This window comes from Phyllostomus discolor, chromosome 2 (genome assembly GCF_004126475.2).
Source record: "Phyllostomus discolor isolate MPI-MPIP mPhyDis1 chromosome 2, mPhyDis1.pri.v3, whole genome shotgun sequence".
Lineage (NCBI taxonomy): Eukaryota > Metazoa > Chordata > Mammalia > Chiroptera > Phyllostomidae > Phyllostomus > Phyllostomus discolor.
Genome location: NC_040904.2, coordinates 43,870,965 through 43,889,832, shown reverse-complemented (window position 1 = coordinate 43,889,832; position 18,868 = coordinate 43,870,965). Strand labels below are relative to the sequence as shown.

The window sequence follows — 18,868 nt, the reverse complement described above, 5'->3', positions numbered from 1 at the left end:
AACATTTCAATTTGGGCAACCAAATACACATATTTAGGAACTAGCTAAGGCCCCTAAGGTTAAAACTAGGTCAGAAGAAATAAAAAATTCCTTCACACCTATCCACACTTAAATGCTTGTGTAATGTCTGATAAATTTTTACCAAGCCTAGTTTTATTCTATATCATAGATTAACAGACAAACTAAGGCAGACTCTCAAGTCTCTGAATCTGAATTTACTTTTAAAACAACTAAGAGTTTGGAAAAAAGAATCCCTGAGACTTCTATCTACTATAATGCTATGATGAGTATGCCAGAGTTCTAGTAACATAAATGGAAAACTGAAAATGAGACAATTCAACTGGATACTCACTTGGACACATTGCCCACTACTATTGTTTTCTTTACAAAAAGTCGTGAAGTCTCATCTCCTGTGAGATCAGCATTCCGCTGCTCTGTTTTATGGGAGCCAGAAACACTAGAAGGGTCCTGCAAGAAATCATAATTTTCATTTTCAATCTCGAAAGCTTTTAATAGGCAGGAACTGCAAAATCATACAAGATATGAATGGAATAATTCAGAATTTTACTACGAAATTCTGTGGCTTTGTGGCACTTCATAGCATAAAAGAACAATTTTACTATCATTTTTGCATTAGTTGAGACAAAAAGTTTTTACACTATATTTGCATGTGTACGTGTGTGTTTTTTTTTAATAGGCATATACATCTGCTTTGTATATGCAAAAGGATGTGAAGGGATACGCAGGAAACTACTACAATGGTTACATCTGGAATATGGGAATGGGGAAAGGGCTCAATGGAATTTACTTTCTTTTCAAATGTCTATACTACCAAACATTTTCAGTGGTAAGTAATACAAACAGAATGATTAATTTAAAGTTTGATTATGGAGATAGACTGCCAGGGTTTAAAGTCTGGTTCTTGCATGTACTAGATGCAAAAAACTTGGGTAATTTTTTAACTTCTCTGTCTCAATTTCCTCACCTATAAAATAAGGGTAATAGTTTTTACCTCACATGATTGTTTTGTACAGTTCTTAGAAAAGTTCCTGAAACACAGGAAGTACTAAATATCTGTTATATAAACATAAGCATGTGTATTACATAAAAGATGATAAATTCTTAAATCCAATGACCAACACAACCTAAATTCTTTTTAATTATAAAAAGAAAAATATATACAGTATTTTCCCAGAAATAATACTGAAAAAGACAATAAATCCAAGCATTAAGATTTTGATTTTGGATTGGTTTTGTTATGAATAATTTTCCTATTCTTTTTACTTTTCAGCAATGAACACATAAATTTATAATCAGAAACTTTTTTAAATTTTATTTTTATCAAAAGTAAATCATATCCTTGACGTCTGAATATGTGGAAAACAACCTTGAAATGTGCTCCATCACACAACACCTGCCTGAGAAGAACCACTGGTTTCATCTCTACAGCCAAACATTATACCAAGAACTTCAGAACAGGGTGACATGGCAACTCCACAAATTAGTAGGATCAAAGAACAGTTTTCAATTCTATTTATAATTCATCATATTTCCTCCAGTTATCAAGGCATCTCAGAGTATAAAGTTTCACAGAGGAAAATGCTGAAGAATCACTGCTCTTGAGAACAAACACGACAGAGTGGAAGACTCTGGGCAAGGTCACGGCACTGCCAGCTCCTCAAGGTTTCTTTCCGATCTATGGGAATGGCACCAGGAGTTGTGCCATGCACAGCAGCCCTGAATGTTAAAACCAGAAAGACACAGGTTCTGCTACTCCTGGACAAATATAACGTTAATCTCACTGAGACTCAGTTTCCCCATCTCTAAAAGGAACATAATTAACTTATTTCCCAGGGTTCCAAGGAACGTTAAATGAAATAACACATGCATACTCCAGTAAGTACTAGTTCCCTTCTCCTTTGGCTCCCTCCCTTCCATCCAACTATACCCTTCCAGTATTTCGACTTGGCTTCTGTTCCATGTTGTTTGAGAGTCTTTCCTCTATATCCATATTGCTGTTATTGTCTTTGTCGGATAAGAAGTCATTGTGCTGAGATAAAGAATCACTTTCAGAATGATTGGCTGATGGTGTTTCTGATCTCTGATTGGCAGGAGATGACGACCTGGATGGTGATTCCAAGAATTTCTTGATAGCAGGATGATTAAAAACCATTGTATCACATGTTTTTGATCCCTGCAAAAACAAAAGCAATAGAAACAAACAATCAAATTCACCAAAAGTAGGCACAATTTTGATCTTTCTAAAACCCTTATCTATTTTAGGATCATGCTTACAATCTTTCAAAACCTTTCCACCACAAAATGAAGTCCAAACTCCTTAATGTGATCTGAACCAACAAGAGTGATAAATAATTATGCAAAGGCACTAAAAAACCAAAAGCTAAAGATACAAGTCCTCTGAAGGTAAATGAAAAATAAAGGTAAACACACAGTAACATATGAAAAGTAAAATTTGACTTGAAAAAATTTCACATGGCTTTATATAAACAACTCTGAATAAAATATTCCTGTAAGAAATATAAAAATAAAAAATACATGCATATAGAATAGAATCCTTTATAATGATTAATACTGACATAAAGTTTGCCCTAAATTCAGTACTGAAGGCTAGGGTGCTTTTCTGTATCCCGTTACAGGCATTTAAAATACAGTGTGTTCTGTTATATAATGTGGTACTGTAGCTGCCTCCTAGGAAGCCCAGCTTTTAAAAACTGTGCTATTAAAATAACTGTTTTAGAAAGAAAAAAGGAGCTTGAGACTAGTGTCTCGGAGTCAAAGCAACAAAGTTGTTGAATTTCAATAATAAAGGTATCTTTTAGAGCTATAAATTCACTTTGTTATAATAAACTAAAAATAAATGACAGATCATAACAAAATATACTTAAATGTCCTTGAATACATCCTAATCTGAATATAACAAGATAAAAATCAGTGCATTTCTAGACCATAAATAGCACAATTTAAAACTGCTAATAGTAAAACAAGAAAGAAAAAAGGAAGAAAACATTAAATGAAAAACTAGCTCTTCAGAGTAGCTACGGTCCTTTGTCATGCAGCTACCAGGTCATGCTGTCCATCTTGCTGAATCCAAAAGCAAGTCACATAACAGATGACATAAGAATCTTCTCTGGGTGAAATAGTGTCTCCCAAACACTCCTGTCTACCCTAACCCTGTGAGTGTGACTTTATTTGGAAACAGGGTCTTCACTGATGTGATCTGGTTCAGATGAAATCATCTAGATTAGGGTAGGCCCTAACCAATGACTAATGTTCTTTCAAGAGGGAAACTTGAACACAGAGTGTAAGAAAAGATACACAGAGGGAAAACATCCACATAAAGACAGAAATTAAAGTGATGCAGCTACAAGCCAAAGAACACCGAAAATTGCCAGTAACCACCAGAAGCTGGGAAAAGGCTAGGAAGAAGTCTTCCCTAGAGAGCCCTCAGAGAGAGCACAGCCCAGCTAACACCTTGATTTTGGACTGCTAGAATCCAAAATTACGACAATAAATTCCTGTTGTTTAAAGCCAACCAAGCTGTAGTAATTCGTTATGGTAGCTGCAGAAACGTAGTTCAGATGTTAATGTTTTTTATGGAAACTCCTGCAATAGAAGAAACAACTATCTGCCATCTAAAATAATACTCCAGATATCTCGAGAGTATCTACATCAGGACTATGACATCAGGAGTATGGCCAATGCCCAAGCACCCTAAATCTCCACGGGACATGAAAGCCTAAACATGAAAGGTACCTCTCATCTGTCAAAGCCACAGGGAACGGAGCAAAGCAGCATGCCTTCGTACCTCCCCCCACTCTCACAGAGCCGGTACTGTCCAAAAGAAAAATTACCTACTTCTAACTGGAAAAAGACATTTTTAAAAAAACAAGGTTATATTAAAATTATCAAAATGTCAAACAATCTGCTCTGCTTCTGTCTAAGCCTACCCCCATCTAATAACTGGTGCCTTCTAGTGGTGATCACAGTAACCAAATGATTATTCTTATTACCACTAAGAACCTGACTATTATGTCTCCTGATGTGAAATACATAGTGTCACCTATGAATTATTATCGACAAAAAGAACCTTAATATAATCAAATCTTTAGACTTGACTTCCAGTTTACAGAAAAATAAAGGGAATGAAGGAATAACCCAAGGGAAAAATGTAAACTCAAAGTGTGGGACAGTCTACAAGAAAAATGGCCTGGTCTCTTCAATTCAGTCAGTATCCTGGGGGGAAAAAGATGGAAGAATCAGTCTCGGTAAAATGAAACTAGAGAAACAAAAGAGTCAAATGTAGCCAGGAACCTTAATTAGATCCTTGTTCAAAAAAAAAAACCAACCAACTTTGAAAGATATTTTGGGGACAACTGGGAAGATCTGGACTGGTTAACACATAATATTAGTGAATCATTCTCTCAGGTAATGTGACTACTTACACAAATGGCCTTTAGGAAACACATATTTAAATATTAGGGATAAAGTGTCATGATGCCTAGAACTTACTTTCAACTGTTTTAGAGAAAAATAAAACAGATAAAGAAAATATGGCAAAATGTTAAAACTGCTGAATCTAAGTAATACATTAACAGGTGCTTATTTAACTGTTTCAGTGTATTTGAAATTTTTCATAAAAAGTAGGGGGGAAAGTCAGCTCTTTGAACAGGGCAAATCTGAAGCAAAAAAATGACCACTCATTAGTAGTAAAAGGTCAAATGAAAATTAATCAGTTTATAACTTACTCCAAAGCCAACCACAATCAAGTGAAGAGGAAAAAGGCAAGTTATTTTTGTATGTGCAAAGCCTAACAACACAGCTAAATATTAGCAGAAGTGGGATTAAGTAGAAAAGAAAAATATGAATTAGGGTTATTGACAATATAGAGAGGTATGAGAATTAAAGAATTATGGTTGCCCTGTTTCATGTGGCTCAGTTGGTTGGAGCATTGTCCCGTAACTGAAGGTTGCAGGTTCAATTCTTGGTCAGGGCACATGCCTAAGTGGCAGGGTTTGATCCCTGGTCCGGGTGTGACCGATCCCTGTCCAGGCTTGTACGAGAGGCAACCAGTCGATGTTTTTCTCTCACCTCTATGTTTCCTTCTCTCTATAAAAAGCAATGAAAAAATGTCCTCAGGTGAGGATTAGGAAAAAAAAAAGAATTACGGTTGAGCACAGTAGTACATTCCCAGGAAAGCTAGCTACACTTCTTGAATTCTGAAGGTCAATATAAAAAACATTTCAAGCCCTGGCTGGGTAGCTCAGTTGGTCTGAGCATTGTCCTGATATGCCAAGGTTGCAGGTTTGATCCATGGTCAGGGCACATACACCAAACCACCAATGAATGCATAAACAAGTGGAATAACAAATTGATGTTTCTCTCTCTCTCAAAATGAATCAATAACATTTTTTAAAAGATTCTTAAAAAAAGAAACGTTTCAAAGGCAAGAATTCCACATCAACATAATTTCTCCTTCATTCAACAAATATGAATGGCCAGAAATGACTGCATATGAGGAAAACTTACCTCAGAAACTTTTAGAAGTCCTGCAGAAGCATAGTAGTTCGCTACAATACAGGCACGAAGTTTATCCATCATCCTTCTTGCCTCAATCAGTCGCTAAAAACAAATGTTTCTCATTACTTTAAAAAATGGAAATGATAAGACAAATATACAAGTAATTCATAAGAAATGCAAACCACCAAAAAAAGCTCAACCTTGCTAATAATCAAAGACAAATAAAAACGACCATTTTCCACCTATCAGATTGGCAAAAGATCTGAAAGAATGACAGAACCCAATGCTTTTGCAAGAATTATACAGACACGCTAATATTTCTATTTATATGTACATGTGCACAGTCACTGAAATGTCCACAAAGATTTGAGCACAAGAGCAAAGAGGGATTATCTTTTGGGGGTAAAAGTTGAGGTAATTTTTAAAATTTATCTTTTCCTGCAATTTATTTAAAAAAAAAACACCAAAGTCAAGTCATCCTGTACAGATTTTTTTCAATGTTTTTTTTTTTAATTTATCATCATTATACCTGGTCAATGACTGCAATTTCATGTTCCTTATTCTTCATTTCAAGTGCAAACTGTTCCTTGATGATAGTCTCAATCTTCTGTACAGCAGCATCTCGAGCTACACAAGGAACACAAAATAATCCAAGGTCTAATTATCAGTGGTTGTCTTGATTTAAGTCAGCAAGCACAAACGAAACCCAGGATACAGTTACTCTAAAGTAGAGAAACCTAGAGGCCATCACCTTAGCCAATGATGGAAAGTCAACATCACTAATATTGGGGCAAACTGACCTCGTGTGTTGTTTCTTTTTTAAGTGTTTTTTGTTTAAGATTTTATTTATTTTCAGAGAAAGGGGAAGAGATGGATAAAGAGAAGGAGAAAAACATCGATCTGTGAGAGAAACAGTGATAGGTTGCCTCTCGCACACCCCCTACTAGGGACCTAGCCCCGCAACCCAGGCATGTGCCCCGACTGGAATCAAACCAGAGGCCTTACAGTTCACAGGCTGGTGCTCAATGCACTGATTCATACCAGCCAGGGCCGACCTCATGTCTTTTAACTACATCACTCTGTGTCATCTCTGCCAAGGAAGCTGAATCAAATCACAGGGACAGCAAACAGACCTGAAGGACATTCTACAAAATAACTGGCCTATATAATTCCAACACTACTATTTTTTAAAATATTTTATTTACTTATTTTTAGAGAGAGGGAGAGAAACATCAATGTGTGGCTGCCCTTCACATGTCCCCTACTGGGGACCCGGCCTGCAACCCAGGCATGTGCCCTGACTGGGGATCCAACAGGCAACCCTTTGTTTCACAATCCAGTGTTTAATCCACTGAGCCACACCAGCCATGGCCCAACACTACTATTTAAATATAAAGTCAAAGAAAGGTTGAGGAGATTAAAAGAGATATTGACAACTAAATGCACTGTGTGATCCTGGACTGGATCCTAGAGATGGAGAAACAGTTATAAAATTCAATACTAGGATAACTGGTAAAACTTGAAAATGTGGATTGGGAGTAAAAAGGAGAAAACTGTATTTGAACAATGATTAAAAAAAAAAAAGAAAAAAAAAAGAAAATGGACCACATATTAGATAATGTAATGGATAAATGTTAACAGTTTCCTGCTTTTGATAACTGGACTGTGGTTATGTATGAGAATATTCTTAGGAATACACAGAAGTGTTTACATGTGTCCAATTTATTTCTCCATGATTTAGAAAGCATGCCGTTCGTATGTACCTGTGTGTACATATATACACACACACACACACATCTGTGTGTGTGCACACTGGCACTTGGAGGTGAGGAAGAATGATAAACCAAATGAGGCGAAATGTAAACAACTGGTAAGTTTGATGAAAAATATACAGGTACTTCTTGCAATTTTCTTGTGTGAAATTAAATCAAAATTAAATTACCAAAAAATAAAAAGAAACCCATGAAGATTCCAAGAGAAATATCTGGTAACTCAGGGAGAAGAAAGTAAAGAGTTAGCTGCAACAGCAACATAAAAACACAGGACGGTTCCTTCTATAGAGAAGGATCCAGCGAGCCATTCGGCAGTTTCTGATCACAACTGTCCAAAGGAATGAGTAAAGAAAGAATTCAAAAGAAAAGAAAATGCCTCTGAAGGTTACCAAATTCAGATAATGACTACTCAAAGTATTATGTAACTCTTATCAAAATAGAAAGTTTCATACCAGAGTATTAAAAAAAAAGAAGAAGAAGAAGAGCTACATTACTACTTGAACCACCTGAGATTTTGCAAAATGATCCTTATTTGTAAGATTAAAAAAAAATCACCAACCATGCTTTGGGGTATATAAAAAATTGCAGAGAAAATTTGGACTCTCACTACCCAAGTCACTTTCTTCCCAGAAATATGCCATTAGATTGGCAATTTAAAACCAGTAATAAGATAAACATTTAAAAAAAAGTTTTTTTAATCCTCACCCAAGGACATTTTTATTTCATTGCTTTTAGAGAGAGAGAGAGGAAGGGAGGGAGAGAGAGAGAGAAACATCGATGTGAGAAACTTTGACTGGCTGCCTTCCATACACACCTGGACCAGGGACTGAACCCACAACCCAGGTACTTGCCCTGACTGGGGATCAAACTTGCACCTTTTCAGTTATGGGACAACACTCTGACCAACTGAGCCACACTGGCGAGGGTGGTATAAACATTATTATAGGTATGTCTGCAGAGGCAAATGACTGATTTTTTTCATATCTGAGGTAAAGACTATTTTCTATTATTACTGTATTTATCCTTGTTTATATAAACCTTGTATGCAGAAACCAGCAGATACTCTTCGAGAAGACTGGGGGTCTCCCAGGAGACAAAAATCACTGAAAGCTGTTTTATCCTACATTCCTCAAAAATAAACTCTCCTTTTTTAAAGATTTTATTTCTTTCTTTTCAGACAGAGGGGAAGGAAGGGAGAAAGAGAGGGAGAGAAGCATCAATGTGTGGTTGCCTCTCATACACCCTTCACCAGGAACCTGGCCTGCAACACCAGCACGTGCCCTGACTGGGAATCGAACCCGGGACCCTCTTGTTCGCAGTCCACTGAGCCCAACCAGCCAGGGCAAAAAAACCCCACTCTTCTAAATGATCCCTTTCACGGAATAAGTAAAAAAAAAACAAATAACAAACAAAATAAGTCGACATATGCAAAGGAAGCATCCAACCAAATCTCTTTTGAGAAAAATTCTGAAAAATAAAAAATATGGCCCTGGCTGGTGTGGCTCAATGGATTGAGCACCGGCTATGAACCAAAGGGTCACTGGATTGATTCCCCGTCAGGGCACATGCCTGGGTTGTAGGCCAGGTCCTCAGGGGGACCACATGAGAGGCAACCACACACTGATGTTTCTCTCTCTTTCTCCTTCCCTTCCCTTCTCTCTAAAAACAAGTAAATAAAACCTTAAAGAAAATAAAACTATGGTTGGGAATTAGATAGCTATGGGCATCTAAAGAGGAAGAATAGCAAGTTGTAACTCAATAACAAAAAACTGTTCCTGCATAGGCTAAGTATTTGGGAACTTTAACCTGAAATTATGTTTACTAAAACATTTAGGTTTCCTTATTTTTGCTTTTAATTTTTTAAAATTTATGCCGTGTGATACTTTTGAGTTTCATGATATTTTCACATTTATTTGGCTTGTTTCTGAAAGGAAATGACATTTCCTTGTAAATAAAATTACAGCTGAGTGGGAGGGAAAGTGGCAGTGAAATATTTCACTGTTTGGAATTAGACTTGATAATTTTGACCCACAAGGACTTTGTGGGTGGGGGGTGGTGACAGTACGACTCCACCGCACGTGGAGGCAGGAATTCTCTTTCCTGCTCACACCCTAGGGGTCCCCGTCCTTGTGGAGCTCCAACACCTTTTCTGCGACTCTGATGCCTTCTTTACTCGGCTGTTAGTATTAACATATAGATTTATTATTTAAAGGAACAATAATAAATTTCAGTAATAATTTGTGTCAAAAACTCAAATTTAGCACCTTTTTGTGCGAAAGCTTAAAATATTCTGGGTAATTAGAGACACTTAATTGATGATCTGCTCTTCAACTAATTACATGATCTTGAACAAGTAATTTAATGCCCTGGAGCCTAAACTACTAGCCCCTATGTGCAGGGGTAAACCAGATCAATGTTCCCCAACTTTCCATCATTCACACACCACCTTCAAGACACCTACCACATCGGAGCACCATGTGAAACATCTACTTAAAACAAGTAATATTTTAAAATAACCTCAGCCTTATCTTGGCAACAGCAGTTGTGAAACCATAAGTCTCATGAAACCATCATCCTTTCTATGGACATTGAAATAATTTGTATATTAACATAAAAAATCAGTCCCAAACGCTATGGCTCAGTTGGTTGGGCACCATTCTGCAAAGCAAAAAGGTCACTGGTTTGATTCCGGGTCAGGGCACCTGCCTGGGTCAGGGTGCATATGAGAGACAACTGATCAATATTTCTCTTACACTGATGTTTCTTTCCCTCCCTCCGTTTCGCCTGCCCTTCCCCTCTCTCTAAAAATAAGTAAAATCTTAAAAACAACAACCCTGAATCCAGTAGCACCTATACTCATCTCATATAACACCACACGGTAACACACATACTGTAAGACTTTAGGGTTACACCTGGCACACAATGGTAGCTAAAACTTACAGCCTACCTCACTACTGATGCTTTTACCGCCTTCCTGACTGTTCCTTTTGTGTACACCACACGTGGTGTGCTGCTGTTCAACAGACTGCTCAGTTAATCCCGCTCACAAACCTCTTGGAATTATACACGACAGTGGAAATGCATTTCACTTTAGCTCCTATAAACCTCACAGGGAGACATGTGCCAACACAGAAATAAGTAATTGCCCAAGTGAATTTCTACCTGAACTCTCAATTGCTTTGTGCCGCTTATTTGGAAGGGCCACAGATACATCTTCATAGTCAGGGTCAGTTTCTTTGAGCGTCCGCTTGATTCCAGACATGATGACATCCGTTCTTCACTGTGAAGCAATAATAAATTAGTTAATAAAATAGCTTGATATTGGTACTTACAAATACATATGTACATATCCCTTTTAAAGCCAAAAGCACAACTTCACAAGTTTACTAAGAAAGGAGAAATTATCATCCTCATATCATCGTCTGTTCCAAATCATGGGTTTCCTTTCAACAGAAAACCCTTTACCAAGGCAGCACATTATTCGGACTTTTCAAAAGAAGCCAGGTTTTCACAGAATGGCCCTTAGAAGGAAAAGGAAATGGAAAAGGAAAAGGGAAAGGAAAAGGAGAAAAAAAAAAAGGAAGAGATGGGGAAGAAAAGAAGGGGAAGGGAAGGGAGCAGAATTTAATGAAAACATGGTAAGCCCACATAGTTATCTTGGGATTCATAAAGTATCAAGCATATTTTAAAATATGAGCAATATAAAGTCTCGATAAACTATTATTATTATACAAATCCTCTCTGTGGTATTTACACAGTACCTGCTACAGAACAGGTACTCAATAATAAATATTGTTACTGATCATTTATTGTTACTTAAACACAAACTGTACAGACATATTAAAATCCAATAAATTTAGATCTGCACTGTCCTGATTAATTAGCCACTACCAATATATATGGTTATTTAAAGTTAATTAAAATGAAGTGAAACTTAAAATTTGATTCTGTCCCACATTTCAATATTTCTCATTTCAGATCTAGTCACCGGTAGCTAGTAGATACTATCTTAAATAGCACAGACATAGAATATTAATATAATTCTAAAGAGTTCTAGCCCCAGCTGACAGGGTTCAGGTGGCTGGGTGTTGGCCTGCAAAGTGAAAGGTCACCCATTCGCTGGTTTGATTCCCAGTCAGGGCACGTGCCTAGGTTGTAGGTTTGGGCCCCAGTTGGAGCAAAAGGCAATCAATCGATGTTTCTCTTCCTCTCTTTCTCCCTCCCTTCCCCTCTCACAACAAACAAACAAACAAACAAACAGAAGTTCTACTGGACACCACTCCTCTTCTAAACCGTGTTTCACTGAGCACTTGCTACTATGTCATGAGTCAGTGTAGTGTGTGCTGGCCAGCTCAGCACTGTCCAAAAGAAATGTGAGCCACAAACAAAGTTAGTATCTTCTAGCAGCCACACTTAAAACACGAAAAAGAAACGGGTAAATTAATTTTAATAATATATTTTATTCAACCAATATACCCAAAATATTATCATGTGAGCAATGTAATCAATGTAAACAAATTAGCAATAAGATATTTTACATTTCTATCTTTATACTTAGTCTTTAAAATCCAGTGTATATTTTTATTTTACCATTATATAAGAAAGTAAAACTACCCTGTTATCACATCCATTCAAAGAAACTAGTCTGAGTTTTTGAAAAGGTTAAAAACCAAAAAGAAAACCTTTCAATATTCTATACTTTGAAATAACCCCCAAGAAAAAGAATTTTTAATTGTATAATTGAAATTACAAAAATTATGTAATATATAGCCACTAGAAATTCTTTGTAAAAGGTTTTAGTCAGAGGAAACCTAAAACACAGTCCTAGAATCCTGTCTTGCAGACACATCTTACGAGATGTGGCCAGTTCTTGGGGTAAGGAGTAAAATCGAAAAGTAAGGCCACTGAAAAATTTGCTATGTACTTTATAAGGTATCTTCTCAATATAAAATTCTATGGTCCTTATGGCACTTGAATCTCATTAGAACCACTGAATTTTGTGCCCTCTTTCAAGATAACTTTGCCCATCTGATTTTAAAAGGGGGGAGGGGTGGGGAGAAGAAGCACAATCATTCTCCAACTGCTTCCATATACAAATGTTTCTAAGATGTTAATAATGATTTTATAAATTCTTTGGCCCTGTTTCTACAGTCTTCACACAAACAACATTATTCACAACAGCCAAAACATGGCTGTTCACTGACACTTGGATAAAAACAGATATAGACACACAATGGAGTATTATTCGGCCTTAAATATTCAGCCTATGACACAAACCACAACATGAGTAAACCTAGAGGATGTTAAACTAAGTGAAATAAGCCTGTCTCAAAGACAAATACTGTATGATTCCACTTTGTCGGCTACATATTTTTATTATCTAAAGAACTCAACAATAAATTAGGGGATTTCTGGTCAAGATGGCGGTGTGTAGGCAGACATGACTTGCCTCTTCACACAACCACATCAAAATTACAATTAAAATATATAACAACCATCACTGAGAACCATCAGAAATCGAGATGAATGGAAATCTGACAACTATGGAATTACAGAAACCATATCCATCCAGACTGCTAGGAGGGATGACCCCCAGCCCACAGTTCCAGTGCCAGGAAGATAAGTCCCCACAATTTCCAGCTGCAAAAAGCCACAGGGATTGAGTCAGTGGAAGAAACTTCTGGAGGAAACAAGCAGTTCCTCTTAAAAAACCCACACATGGACTCACCTACTCACTCACTCCCTCTGAGCTTCAGCACCAGGGTGGCAGTTTGAAAAGCACCCCGGTATACAGGGAGAAACTGACATGTATGCCATTAAGGCAAACAGAAGTCATTGTCCCTTTTCGAAATCCTCTCTGCAAAGATCTAGTAAACTGATGCCATATCTGAGACTCCATCAACCTGGTTAACACTGTTTGGGCTGCCTTGAAGATCCCCAGAGACTCTGTCCCACCCAACTTACAGGACTACCCAAAATGCTTTTCCATATGAACGGCTGGTCTTGGCCCATACTACACTAACTTCCTAAATCCCATCAAACAAGCAACAGCTGACCTCAGTGAGCCCCAGGCTCAGCACTAGCAGCAGCCAGGCTAGATTCACAGCTTGGCTTCGCCTAGGAATCTCCAAGCCCAGCACAAGTAGCAGCCATCTCAGATTGCTCTATAGCTCAAGCAGGGTGACCCTAGGCAAAACATAGATAGGGGCTGACCTTGGCCAGCACCACCCAGGAAACCCCTGAACCAGCACATCCAGTGGACAGCTACAGACCACACTGGAGCACCACCCTGCACCTGCACAGCTGATCCTCCATGGAGGATGGAGGTAGGTGGTCAGTGGTCACAGCCAAACTCTGTAGCTGACTGGCCTGGTAAATCCCTCCCATTGATCTGCCAACAGCAAACAAAGCTCAACAACAAGAGGAGGGTGTACTCAGCCCACACTAAAGGTGCACCTCGAGTACCCAGCTTGGGTGATAGGGGGAGGCTGTGCCACTGGACCTTACAGGACACCTACTACATTAGGCCACACTATCAAGACACAAAGTAGCTCTACCTAATACACAGAAACAAACACAGGGAGGCTCTCAAAACAAAAAGACAAAGAAACAACCCAAATGAAAGAACAGATCAAAGATCCAGAAAAAAGAGCTAAACAAAATGGAGATAAACAATCTATCAGATACAGAGTTCAAAACACTGGTTATTAGGGTGCTCAAGGAACTTAGTGAGGACTTCAACAGCATAAAAAAGATGCAGTCAAAAACAAAGGATACACTAATTGAAATAAAGAACAATTTACAGGGAAACAGCAGTAGAGTGGATGAAGCTGAAAATCAAATCAATGATTTGGAACATAAGGAAGCAAAAACAACCATGCAAAACAAAAAAAAGAATCCACAAAAACAGGATAGTATAAGCACTCTCTGGGATAACTTCAAGAGGTACAATATTCGCATCATAGGGGTGCCAGAAGGAGCAGAAGAAGAGCAAGAAACTGGAAATCTACTTGAAAAAAATACTGAAAGACAACTTCCCTAATTTGGTGAAGGAAACAGACATGCAAGTCCAGGAAGCAGAGTCTGAAACAAGATGGATGCAAAGAGTCCACTCCTAGACACATCATAATTAAAATGCCTAAAAATAAAGATAAAGAGAGAAAAGAGGTTAGTTACCAACAGGGAGTTCTAATAAGACTAGTTACCTGATTTCTCAAAAGAAACTTTACAGACTGGAAGGGATTGGCAAGAAATACTCAAAGTCATGAAAAACAGGGACCTATAACCAAGATTTCTCTACTCAGCAAAGATATTTTGAATTGAAGGGCAGATAAAGAGATTCCCAGACAAGAAAAAACTAAAGGACTTCATCATCACCAAACCATTGCTATATGAAATGTTAAAGGGACATATTTATAAAAAGAAGATCAGCCCTGGCTGGGGTGGCTCTGTGGACTAAACACCAGCCTGCAAACGAAAGGGTCACGGGTTCAATTCCCAGTCAGGGCACATGCCTGGGTTGTGGGCTAGGCCCCCAGTAGGGGTGTATGAGAGGCAATTACACATTCATGTTTCTCTCCCTCTCTTTCTCCCTGCCTTCTCTTCTGTCTAAAAATAAAATAAATCTTTTATCAAAAAAGATAAAAACCATTAACAATAAAACGGCAAAAAATACAAATCTATCAACAATGGAATTAAAAATAAAAACTAAGCAAACAAGAACAAAGATGGAATCATGGATACAGAGAACATTTTGATGGTTGCCAGGTGGGAGGGGGGTGTGGAGGAATAGGTGAAGGGGTGACAAGATTAAGAAGTACAAGTAGGTAGTTACAGAATAGCCATGGGGATGTCAAGTACAGTATAGGAAATGGAGTAGCCAAAGAACTTACACACGTGACCCATGGACGTGAACAATGGTAGAGGCACTGCCTGAGGGACTGTGGGTGCTGCGTGGATGGAGGCAAAGGGGGAAATCAGGACAATAGTAACAGCATAAGCAATAAAGTGTAATTTTAAAACAAACAAACAAGAAATTACCCTGGCTGGTGTGGCTCAGTGGATTGGGTGCCAGCCTGAGAACTGAAGGGTCACTGATTCGATTCCCAGTCACGGGCCTGTGTTGTGGGCCAGGTCCCAGTTGGGGGTGTGTGAGAGGCAACCATACAACTGATGTTTCTTTCCCACTCTCCCTCCCTTCCCCTCTCTCTAAAAATAAAGTCTTTTTTTTTTTTTTTTTTAGAGAGAGAGAGGGAAGGGAGGGAGAAAGAGAAAGAGAGAGAAACATCAATGTGCGGTTGCTAGGGGTCATGGCCTGCAACCCAGGCATGTACCCTGACTGGGAATCGAACCTGCGACACTTTGATTCGCAGCCCGCGCTCAATCCACTGAGCTACGTCAGCCAGGGCACTAAAAATAAAGTCTTTAAAAAGAAACCCCACAAGAAATTATAAAATGACAAAAAAAAAACCCCACAGAAGACAAGAACAGAAATTCATAAATGATCAATAAATGGGAAAAAAATCTTCAACCATATTAGTAATCAAAGAGTGGAAAAATTAAGACATAATTTTTCACCTATCAAATTTAGTTTTGGAGTAGATGGAAATAAGGTGTCTTGAAGAAGGGACACTTTTCTAATTCATACTCACTGTCTTCACTTCCTCACATTCCATTCAATTATTCCAACCTGTTTCCCACCTTCCACTTCTAGAACTCTGGAGAGTAATACCAGTGACCAAACCCAATAACCTCCACAATGTGCCCTGGTTGGGTGGCTCAGCAGGTTAGACCACTGTCCTGTATACCAAAAGGTTGTGAATTCAATCCCTACTCAGGACACAGACCTAGGTTGCCAGTTCAATCCCCAGTCAGGGTATACACAGAAGGCAACTATTCAATATTTCTCTCTCTCTCTTAAAATCAATAAAAACATATACTTGGGTAAGGATTAAAAAAGTAAATAAACCCTCCATGATGCCAAATCCAATTGCACATCTTATAAAAAACATCTTAGAAATGCTGATAAAAGGACCAATTTTCCATCTTCCAGAAACTTCTCTCTTTTGGCTTCCATGACACCTGTCTCTTCCTTTTGCTCTTACCTCACTGGCTGTTTCTTCCTGTTCTGTGCTCAATTTTCCTCCTCTATTAGACCCAAGCCTCGATCTTCACCTCTTATTTATACTCTTTCTCCCTAAGTGACCTCATATAGTCCCAAAACTTTGGCATCATCGATATAACTGAGCACTCCCAAATTTTTATCTACAGCTCTAGGCTCTCTTCAATGAGTTTCAAAGCTGGACATCCTACTGCCTCCTCAACATAGTTACTTCATAACTAATATGCATCTCAAATTTAATACATCCAAAACAAAACTCAAGATATTTTCTTTTTTTTTTTAACTACTGACACTATTACAAGTACTCCCATTTATCCTCTCTTTGCTCACCTCCACCCAGACCCCGCCCCCATTCCCTCTGGCCATCACCAGGCTGTTGTCTGTGTCTTAGACTACGCATACATAGCCTATGTTCTTTGGCTAATCCCTTCCCCTTCTTTCATTCAGTCCCCTCCTCTCCCCTCCTCTCCCCCTCCTGACAGCTGTCAGTCTGTTCCATGTGTCCATGCCTGTGTTTCTATTTTGCTTGTCAGTTTATTTTGTTAATTAGATTCCATGTATAAGTGAGATCATATGACATTTGTCTTTCTCTGACTGGCTTATTTCATTAGTATAATCTTTCATAACTCATGATTTTTCCCATCTCAAATTTCTCTTCCATTTTTCTCCTTCTCAGTAAATGGCACCATCTAGTCCTAGATGCTCAAATACTGAAAAGCAGACACCTCCCTTTCCCTAACCAATCCATTTCCAAGTCTTGTTCATTCTTCCTCCAAAATATCTTTTAATCTTTTTACCCTTCCTATATCCATGGAGGGTGGAGTTCAAGATACTGCAAACACTATCTTAACTGGTCTCCACATACCAGTCAGATTATGAGCTTCACCTACTTGAAACCTTCAAAGAATTCCCATAAAACTGGAATTCTAAACAGGGCAGTCTCTGCTCCTATCTTTGAAAGACTATACATAGCCAGAAAAAAAAACACTCAATGATAATCTTCGTAGACAGGGAAACTATGGGTACTTTTTCTCTTTTTGCTTGTCTATTTTTACATTTTTCCATGATGAATATTTGCTACTCGCTTATGAAAAAAGAGGATACGACAGTGCTGAAATACTACACATTCCATCGCATTTTACATGCTAACCAGAAAAGGGAATGGGAAATTGTGGGTAGTCTTTAATTGTTATAAGTTACGAGCTTTGATGAAAATACTAGCTAACATATATAAAACTCTAAGGATTATTGGCTATATTTTCCTCTACTTTCTATTTTTAACACAATTGCATTCATAACAAGAAAAAAATGTTTTGATATAAACCTCATTGTCTTCTGCAATCTGGCCACACCAACCAAACCAGCCTTTCTTCCCAAGTACTCACTTTCCCAGGCTTTCCACTCCAACCCCGCACTGTCTCACACTTTCCTGCTTTGACGCGGGCACCATCTGTGGAAGATCCTCCAACCTTTTTAAACCCTACTTATCCTACATAGAGGAGGGGGACCGTAGGGATGTGTCAGGTTGGAGGGAGATTCCAGGATTCTTGTTGGTAAATGTACAACTTGCTAGAGCTGGGGCCAAATCTCGACTCCAATCCCATCACAGGCCACCAAGCTTAACACCCTCCGGCCACTGAGGCTCAAGGGACCTCCACCCTCTCAGCGAGCGTTGTGCCCCTTAGAAAAGGAACCCCCCCTCCCCGCAACACACACACACACACACACACACACACACACACACACATTCCGGGTTCCCGCTTCGGAGACTCCCTGGACATTCACATTCACCCAAGAGCCAGTGTCTTCCTCCAGATCCTCCACTCTCTGCGGTCACACACGGCCTCCCTCTGCTCCACACGCGGGGCCGCGCAGCCGGCAGCCGGCGGAGTGGGGGGAAGGGTGCGCACGTGCCCGCGCCACCCCCGCCCAAACAAGGCCGGGGAGAGCGAAGCGCGCTCGCTGCGGGTCCCATCCCGCTCCCGCCAACACTCACCCTTTCCTTGGACTCCGACAGGAACGCAGGCCAAGCCGGACTCCGTGAGACAGAACGGGCGAGGTGACGGAGGGAGCGAAACTCCGCAAAGCGCAGCCACCGCCACGGAGCCCCACCGACCCCGGAGTGCGCGGAAGCACTAGGTTCTGTGTAGCCCGCCCGGCCCGTTCGGCCGTGAACGTCACCAGCAGGGGCGGGGTAGGGCGCGCGCAGCGGTGGCGCGGCGCGCGCTGCCCGGGGGGCGGGGCCCGCTGGAATGTGGGCAGAGCCAGGATGCGACCTGATCCTGGCCCCGACTCTTACCCAGGCCGCTTTTCCTGGGAAGTATGGGCATCGGTTAGGGCAGAGTCACCATCACTTACCGTTTTCCTACCAGAGGAAATGGATGGTTCCAGCCCCAAATTTGACAGAATCTTCATTCTGCCAGCATTTATGAAACTT

The 18,868-nt window shown here is 39.4% G+C and overlaps 1 protein-coding gene across 5 annotated transcripts in view; it reads right to left on the bottom strand.

Annotated features, from left to right (window-relative positions):
- The window catches only part of YEATS2 (YEATS domain containing 2), an 86,430-nt gene extending 67,813 nt beyond the window's left edge, over nucleotides 1-18,617 (bottom strand). For 4 of the 5 annotated variants that reach the window (XM_036017753.1, XM_028504552.2, XM_028504553.2 and 1 more), the window contains exons 1-6: nucleotides 18,428-18,617; nucleotides 10,473-10,590; nucleotides 6,068-6,165; nucleotides 5,548-5,640; nucleotides 1,949-2,194; nucleotides 353-468 (exon numbers count right to left, since the gene is read on the bottom strand). In XM_036017753.1, coding sequence (XP_035873646.1) covers nucleotides 353-468; nucleotides 1,949-2,194; nucleotides 5,548-5,640; nucleotides 6,068-6,165; nucleotides 10,473-10,572 — 653 coding nt within the window. In that variant the 5' untranslated portion in view covers nucleotides 10,573-10,590; nucleotides 18,428-18,617. Of the gene's footprint in view, nucleotides 1-352; nucleotides 469-1,948; nucleotides 2,195-5,547; nucleotides 5,641-6,067; nucleotides 6,166-10,472; nucleotides 10,591-18,222; nucleotides 18,384-18,427 lie in introns of those variants that run through there. The other variant, XM_036017754.1, reaches the window with a different exon arrangement.
- Nucleotides 18,618-18,868: the final 251 nt, after the last annotated feature.